Consider the following 8,655-nt stretch of genomic DNA (forward strand, 5'->3'; position numbering starts at 1 on the left):
TAATGTGGATTCAAGTGCAAGAGGCTGCTGTTTTCCTTTATGTTTTCCATTATTTGTGCCTCTGTTCTCTCTCCTGCTAGACCATGAGCTGTTCCCCATCAAGATCTGACTCATATGCAACCTCTTATGAGAAGCCTTCCTGAATTCTACAGGCTGAGGCAGCCACCTCTTCCTTTTCACCCAGACTCTTTGATCTCAAATATCACCCATGAATATACTTCTGTATATGTTGATGTTTCTTTTCTGGGCTAAGAGTTAGTTCCTTGAGGGTGAGATTGTGTCCAGTTATTTCTTTTGTTTTTTATTTTTTTGAGATAGAGTTTCCCTCTGTCGCCCAGAGTACAGAGACATAATCTCGGTTCACTGCAACCTCTACCTCCTGGGTTCAAGAGAATCTCCTGCCTCAGCCTCCCATATAGCTGGGACTACAGGCATCCGCCACCATGCCCAGCTAATTTTTTGTATTTTTAGTAGACAGGGGGTTTCACTATGTTGGCCAGGATGGTCTCGAGCTCCTGAACTCGTGATCCGGCCGCCTTGGCCTCCCAAGTGCTGGGATTACAGGCGTGAGCCACTGCGCCCGGCCTCCCAGCCCTTTTCAAGTTCTGAGGTTTCCATGTTGTGGGATTAAATCCTCATCATACACAAGCTGGACGGAAGGTCTTCAATCCAGGCTTCAGAATAGGAAATGGAGGCAGGACCAGGTAGTTTAAGGGCATGGCTGAGATCGCACACGAGTTAGGAGAGAGAGAAAGCAAGACTGGGAGCACAAGGCTCCTGCCCAGGCCTGAGCTCCTTCTCCATAGGCCCTGCCCCGCCCACCTCCTCCCTGCCCCCTGGCCCCTGTCCTGCCTCTCACCATCATTCTTAACCCTGGAGAGGCCCAGCTTGCAGCACCTGCCTTCTCATGAGACCAGAATCATATTTTTACAAGGGCCGGCTCCCCAGGGGCCCAGTCTTCCAGCCCCACGCTGGCTGGGGTACAGCTCATAATAGCCCAGGCCTAAGCTGGGCGTGGTGGCTTGTGCCTGTGGTCTCGGCTATCGGGAGGCTGAGGTGGGAGGATCACTTGAGCCCAGGAGTGAAGACTGCAGTGAGCGATGATCACTGCACTGAGTGAGACCTTGTCTCTAAAAATCTTACCCAGGCCTGGTTCCCCATCAGCTGCTCTATCCGGTGGGTGGGCCGAGCTCAGGGTTCATGAGTCTACAACAAGAAGTCCTGGTGGAGGTGTGGGACGTACGGAACTCACCTGTGACCCCAGAGGCCCAGACCCCACTCCTGCCCCAGCGGCTTACCAGGTGACCTGGGGTGGTGGCGAGGCCTGGATGGTGCAGGTCAGCAGGACTGTAGTGTGCTCCCAGACGGCGTGGGAGCGAAGAGGGATCCAGAACCAGGGCCCGCGGCCGGAGCACAGCTCCCTCAGCTCCCTGGCCTCCTGGACCTTCTCCTCTGTCTGGAGGCAGGAGGATGACGCTGTGAGCCAGGGACCACCTCTCTGCCATCTTTGCATTCCCTCGCCCCTGACACCCAGTGTCTGCAGTCAGACCCATGTGGGCTGGAGTTCTCAGCCCCCTCAGCAGCTGAGCTGTGTGGCATGGTGGGCAGGGCATGGGCTTTGGAGCCAGCTGGCTGGGGGTCAAGGTATTGACTAGCTGCGGGACCATATGCAGGTCCTCAGTGTCCTTATCTGTAAATTCGGATGATAAAATCTCCCGCCCACTGTGGGGGTGTCGGAGCTCACTGAGAAAACCTGTATAAGTGGGAGCTGGGGAGGGGGGTGGAGAGGGGCTCAAATCCTGAGACTCATCAGGGCTAGCGTTTCCTGAGGGTCTTCTGTGTTCTAGGCACTGGGAAAGCCACTTTCCAAACCCGGTCTCATTTAAATCCCACCTCAGCACTGAGAACTGTTATAATAACATCTATTTTATTTTATTTATTTTGAGACAGGCCTCACTCTGTCACCCGGGCTGAAGTACAGTGGCATGATCTTGGCTCACTGCAACCTCTGCCTCCTGGGTTCAAGTGATTCTCCTGCCTCAGCCTCCTAAGTAACTGGGATTACAGGTGTGCGTCACCACGCCCGGCTAATTTTTGTATTTTTTGTATAGACAGGATTTCACCATGTTGGCTAGGCTGGTCTCAAACTCCTGACCTCAGGTGATCCACCCACCTCAGCCTCCCAAAGTGCTGGGATTACAGGCGTGAGCCACCGGAGCTCACCCTATTTTATAGATGAGAGCACCCAGGCTCAGGAACAGGGATGTGCATGGTGACACATGCTTGTCATCCCAGCTACTCAGGAGGCCGAGGCAGGAGAATCACTTGAACCCGGGAGGCAGAGGTTACAGCGAGCTAAGATCACACCACTGCACTCCAGCCCCGGTGACAGAGTGAGGCCTGTCTCAAAATAAATAAAATAAAACAGATGTTATTGTAACAATTCTCAGTGCTGAGGTGAGACTGGGTTTGGAACGTGACTTTCCTAGTGCCTGGACCCTATAGGGTCACACCATGGAGTGTGTAGGAGCATAGATGCAAACCCAAAGCCTAGACTCTGTCCTGGACGTCCTGCCTCTTGGGAAGTGGGTGAGGATGGCAGCAAGCAGTGCGTTGCGGGTCCCAGGCCCTGGGGGCTCCACAGCCCACCCCCTTACCCGCCGCCTCAGCATCTTCCAGTCCCGCCTCTGGCGCAGCAGCCGGTGGGTCCGCAGGAAGGCCACCTCCGTCCTCTCCCAGTCATTGCCGAAGCCCACCCGCTTCTGCCCTCGCTCCTCCAGCTCCACCGCAGAGGTCTGGCGTCTCAGCTGGGCTTCCCTGCCGTGACAGAGGCCGTCAGAGCTCAGGCAGGGATGGGGGGCCCGGGGCATCCTGGCCAGGTCCATGCCCCATGCCAAGCAGCGCAGGGTGCTTTAAACCCTTGGAGGACATGCGTGACTTTGCCTCTTCCCTCGCCTCCAAAACAGCCTGGAAGGGCCCTGCATACAGCCGGTGCTTAATAAACAGTTGACTGTTCTCATCGTTTTCGAGGATCTTTCAGAAACTTTTGTTCATCTTGTTTTCATGATAGCCAAGTGGCTAGGCCTTAGTGTCCCTGTTTGACAGGTTTACAGGGCAGGGACTGAGGCTCAGTGACTTGCTTCAGGCCAGCAAGGACCGTGACCCAAGCCGGATGCTGCCTCTTGACAGCATCACTCTCAGAGGTCTCGTGGGAAACTGGGACCTGGTTTACTTGCTCCTTCTGTCCCATTTCCCCTCCCCTACCACGTGAAGCCTGGAAGCCTGTCCCTGGGTGGCCCCCACCCTCTCCCTTGGGGATGGCTGCTGGCCATCTCCCTTCCCGAGGATGGCACGGGGGCTTTGCAGGCAGGTAGCTCTGGGCTTAAATTCCTGCCTAGACCCTTATTCTAGAAGTGGGATTTTTGACAGGTTCTTTAAATCAGGGTGAAAGCCCAGCAGGGAGGTGGGGGGCTGCACAGGAGGCCCCCCTCAGCCAGGGCTCCCTGGGAAGCTCCTCTGACTCACCAAGACAGCTCGGAGGAGGCCGTGAGAGCCAGGGCTGCTGCCAGGGCGTAGTCCGCCGTGCTGAACTCGTGCTCTTCCTCGCTGCTCCCAGGAGGAGGGGAGTGAATGGCTCCTGCCGGATTGGGCTGGGGGCTCCCTGAGATTAGGGCTGCATCTGCCCACCTCAGCCTCAGGGACCGGCAGGCAGGGCTGTGCCTCCCTCCTTAGACTGTGGTCTCAGAAAGCAAGGCTGCATCCCCCCCAATGCTGACAGGGTCTTCGGAGGACGAGAATGTGCTTCCCTCCTCAGACAGGTTTCCAGAGGACAGGGCTGGGCCTCTTCCATCACACAGGGGTCTCCAAAGAGCCAATTGCGACTCCCCCCTCAGACAGGAGGCTCAGAAAGCAGGAATGTCCCTCCCCCCTCAGACTGGAGCCTCCAGAGGGCTAGGCTGGGCCTCCCTCCTCAGCCTGGGGCCCCGGGGGCAGGGCAGCGGCCGGGCGGGACCCTGGGCCCTGCGGCTCCCACCTGCTGCGGAAGGTCCTCCTGCGCACCGAGGAGCCCATGCGCAGGCTGTGCTGCCGCTCCTCCTTCCGCTCCTCCTCCTGCCGGTGCTCCAGCCTGTGGACCTCCACCGTCTGAGCGGGGCGGGGGTCCCCCGCACTTCCCAAGCTGTGCGGCAGAGTCATGGCTCCGAGAACAACAACCTGTCAAGGAGAGGTCCACGGTCCTTTCACCAGGCTTCCGCCGTGCCCTCCCAGGCAGGCTTCCCAGCATATCTAGGAGCTGGCAGGATGGGGGGGTGTCCTCTCTCTAGTGGGCAGACAGGGAAGCTGAGGTCTGATAGGGAGAGGGACCTGCCTAAGGTGACAAAGGCGGGCTTCAGGCTCTGAGCCTGGCTTCTCCACCCCACACGCTCCCCGGCGGAGCGAGCACCGCACATTAGGGAGCAGGCCCCTGGCTTCCAGCCGCAGCCCCGCCCTTGTCTCGCTGTAGACATGGCACTGAGAAAGCCCGTGTAAGTGGGGGCTGGCTCTCCCTTCCCTGGGCATCAGCTTCCTAGACAATGAGTGATTGAAACTGTGATGTCCACAGCTGTGTCTGTGACCCAGGATGGGCAGGTGTCCCTATTCTTCCTGCATCCGCCACGCTCAGTCCTACCTCTGAGCCTTTGCTGGCACTGGTTTCCTCTCCTGACTCCCCCTTCCCTTCTGCCTGGCCCGCTTAGCTCTAGTCATGGTTCAAACCCCAACTAAGGGCCCAGGTGGGGCTGTCCCCCACATCCCCACACACTGCCCCTCCTCTCAACTGGGTCCATTCTTCCCAAACTGAGCCCCTATTAAAGTGGAAAGGAGGTAATGGCTCAGGACTGGGGAGAGCACAAAAACTCTGGGTCCAGCCCACAGGGTGTGATCCCAGCTCCTCATCCCAGCTTACAAGTGTGTGACCTTGGGAAAGACTCAATGACTTGGTTTCCTCATCTGTAAAATGGGTCTACCAACCTCCCAGGGTAGTTGTGAAGGTTAGATGAGTGCTTGGGCTTAGTAAGTACAACGCAGGTGTTCGACATCAGCACTGTTTTTCTAAGAAGCCTTGCCGAAGCCTTCTATAGGCCACCTGGAATTTTCCCTCTTCTAATTTCTTTTGTGCTTATTTTCTAGGACTCCACAACTTAGCGTTGATTCAGACAATGCCTTCTCTATGGAATTATTTTGTACCTGTGCATCTTGACTCTTCAGCAAGATTATAAGGGAATTAAAAGTAACAATAGTGAGAACTTACTATGTGCCAGGCCCATGTTAGTTTTCAAATGCATTGGCCCCAGTCTTCGTAATCACCCAAATAAGAACAGCACCATTATTATCCCGTTGTGCTGATGAACAGGGGCAGTACTTGCCCGAGGTCACCCAGTATGGTGTTGGGGCCATGACTGGCAGCCAATCCCTAGCCCAGCCCCTAGCCCTTCTGACCTCTATGTCTTATGTCCACTCGAGGCCATCCCGTGGTCGAGGCTGGGGCCACAGTGGGCCACAGGGCCTTTCTCCTCGTATGGGGCTTGCAATGTACATATCTCCTTTGCATTCCCGAGGCTCAGCTCTAGGCCCCTGATGGCATCCATTGGGGCTGGATCACACTGCTCTGGGGGAGGCTCAGGAAGCAAACCCCTGGCCGTGGAGAGGCAGGCGAGGGATGAGGGAGGCCTTCACGCCCGCTGGCTATGGGTTTTTGCACTAAGTTCTTTCTCAGATCTGGGCTTCAGTCACTGCTGGATCTCTGAGGGCCCCTCTGATGCTAAAGCTGGACTCTCTGGAATGGCTTTCACACCTCCTCAGGTGGGAATGCTGGTTGGTAGGCTTCTGACATGAAAGGGTTCCTGCCCAGGCGTGGGGACGGAAACAGAAGAGGGACAACCGCCTGCCTTGGCCTGCTCCTGTCTGCTTCTGTGTGGCTGGCTCTGTCTGGCCCCTGCCCCTCCAGAGGTGCCTGCTGGAGGTGGCTCTGTGTGTGTGTGTGTGTGTGTGTGTGTGTGTGTGTGTGTAGACTGTCTTCTGACTGGATGTGAACACAGCACCCATGTGATCATTTCTCTAAGTCCATGACATGGGAGGTGAGTCCACTGGCTTCAACAGAGAGCCCTTGGCCTGGAAGGGGCATGTGGTGGGGGTGTCAGGGCCTCGGGCTGCAGAGGTTCAGTCTTAATGGGCTTTTACACCTACTTCCTAGAAGGTTGCTCCTTTTTGGTGTCTGCAGTTGTGGGCCTCAGAAAAGAATGGGTGGCTGCAGGGTTAGCTGGGACCAAGGGCTGCCCCTAAAGCTCCCTGGGTTCTTGCTGATAACCTCAACTGAAATAATGGGACAGTCAAGCTCTTTGGCTTCATATCACCCCTTCCTAATGGAAGAAGTTCTCTCTGCACCCAGAGTGGCCAGCCCTGCCCATTCTGCTCTTTCCTCCTCATGGCCCAGGACGAGAGCTGCTGGGTACCACCCTAGGTGGAGCAAGGACCCACCCCCCAACCCCCAGCTTTCCTGGGACACGGTGGCCCTGGCTCCAGTGGCTGAGGGTTAACATTCCCTGGCACCAGCCACTGGCTCCCTTCCCCTGGATGCTCTGTTCCTGATTAGCACAGCGAGCAGGAGCCTGGCGCTCGTCCCTGACCTCAGGGCCTCCCGCAACCAGACCCCTGGATTTAGTGGATGAGCCACCAATTCTTTTTAAAGCACTGACTGATGCGTGGGATTAAGCAGGGACAAATTTGTGGCCTCCCTGCCCTTTTCCGAAGGACCGGGTGCCTCTTCCCAGAACACTGTGTGTGCCTGAGTGGAGGGGAAACCGCTCCCCTTTCCCTCTCCTGGGGTGCAAAAATCTGGCCCAGAGGTCCCACTGTGTGGCCTTCCCGGCTCCCCTCTGCTTTCCTCCCAAGCCTCCATCTGCCGAGGAAGCCTCTCTCCTATTCAGGAGGGAAAGAGAAACGCATAGCAGAAAACCCTCCGTGAACTGCTGGCAGGGGAGCTGCATTGGGTGGGTGGCTGGGAGCAGAGACACATCCTTCGGGCGGCAGGTGACACAGGCCGGGACGTGTTCTCAGCTAGTGGCTGCACCAGCTTCCATGAGGCTGAATCCTGCCCTTGCCAGTCATGAGCTGAGACAACTTTCCCGTCTGGGCCTCGGTTTCCTGCCAGGTGCTGGATGAGATCCCTTTCGGCTCTAAGATTTGGGATCCGAGGGCCCGCTCTCTTTCCGTGCCTGTGGGGTTGGCCAAGCAGGGCTCAGCCAGTTCCGTCCTAAGTTCGTGGAACTTGCCAGCTCAGCCCGGCTCCCACTGATCACTGCTGCATCGCAGGAAGCACTCCCGTTCCCAGGGCAGCCCCCAGGCTTTTTTTTTTTTTTTTTTTTTTTGCAGCTTTCACATCACAGAGAACTCAGCTCTCTGAAGACCCAGGACCACACAGAACAGCGGGAGGAGGAAGTAGGGGTTTCTGGAACCCTCCCATTTTTACTCAGGGACTGCCTCAGCACACATTTCCCGGGCCCCTTTCACAACACACAACACACAACCACATACAGACAAACACACACATGCACCCACAGAAATCACTCCCCAGTGGCTCACTCTCAGGAGGCATCCCTCCCCAGCCCTGATTTCTGGGGGTGACTCACAGAAGCAGCGTGCCCACTTAAGGGTCTCTGGGGAGAAGATTCCAGAGGTTGAGAGGGTCCTTGTTCTATTCTTGTTCTTGGCTCAGTGGGCACCGGGAGAAGAATGCGATCTCGGAGCCTGCACTCCTTAAATATAGCAGCGCTGAGACAGTACGGTGACAATGGATGAGAACTATGGCATGGGGGATGGAGGGCCAAGGGGAGGGGCCATTCTGTGTCTCCAGCCTGCTGGGCAGCAGCGACAGGTGGAGCCGTCCCCCGTGTCCCCCCACACTGCTCCTCCTCTCAGCTGGGTCCTTTCTACCCAACCCAAGCTCCTGTTACAGTGGAAAGGAGATAACAGCTCAGGCCTGCTCGTATGGAGGGTAGATCCCTTGCGCGTTCCCAGCTGTCGGGAGTTCTGATCTGAATTCTGCCCCGGCTGACTGCATGCCCTGGGGAAGGCGCTCAGCTTCCCTGAACTGACTGCCTTCTGAAAAACGGAGACAGTGAGACTGGGCACCTGGACTTCAGAAGGCAGTGGAAGGAATATGACCTAAAAGTGGATGTTTAGTGCTCAGAAGCTGTCACCAGCTAAAACAGCAACGTGTGGCTTCTGGTCCCTCCACCACCCCAGCAGTTACTACACAGTCCCCACCCCGACCCCAGTCGTGTGTGTGTGTGTGTGTGTGTGTGTGTGTGTGTGTGGCGAGGGGGGGCGTGGGGAGGAGCTGGGCAGCCACCTACCGCTTCACTGTCCAAACTGCTCAGGCTGCCAGAGTGGCCGCATTGATTTAAAAATGAATCAGTGAATGGTTACTACCTTAGTTCGTTTGGGCTGCTACAAAAAAATACATTAGACTGGGTCATTTCTAAATAATAGATGTTTATTTCTTACAATTCTGAAGACTAAGAAGTTCAAGATCAAGGTGATAGCAGATTTAGGTCTGGTGAGCACTTCTCTCTGCTTCACAGATGGCACCTCTATGGAGTCCTCATGTGGTGGAAGGGG

General features: G+C 56.3%; 1 protein-coding gene across 1 annotated transcript in view; it reads right to left on the reverse strand.

Moving 5' to 3' along the window:
- Positions 1-7,938, reverse strand: part of MYOM3 (myomesin 3) — a 59,751-nt gene extending 51,813 nt beyond the window's left edge. Inside the window, exons 1-5 of the mRNA XM_017534474.2 lie at positions 7,665-7,938; positions 4,034-4,212; positions 3,526-3,606; positions 2,658-2,817; positions 1,299-1,456 (exon numbers count right to left, since the gene is read on the reverse strand). Coding sequence (XP_017389963.1) covers positions 1,299-1,456; positions 2,658-2,817; positions 3,526-3,606; positions 4,034-4,194 — 560 coding nt within the window. The 5' untranslated portion in view covers positions 4,195-4,212; positions 7,665-7,938. The remainder of the gene's footprint in view (positions 1-1,298; positions 1,457-2,657; positions 2,818-3,525; positions 3,607-4,033; positions 4,213-7,664) is intronic.
- Positions 7,939-8,655: the final 717 nt, after the last annotated feature.

The sequence above is a fragment of the Cebus imitator genome, unplaced genomic scaffold (assembly GCF_001604975.1).
Source record: "Cebus imitator isolate Cc_AM_T3 unplaced genomic scaffold, Cebus_imitator-1.0 Scaffold87, whole genome shotgun sequence".
NCBI classification, from domain to species: domain Eukaryota; kingdom Metazoa; phylum Chordata; class Mammalia; order Primates; family Cebidae; genus Cebus; species Cebus imitator.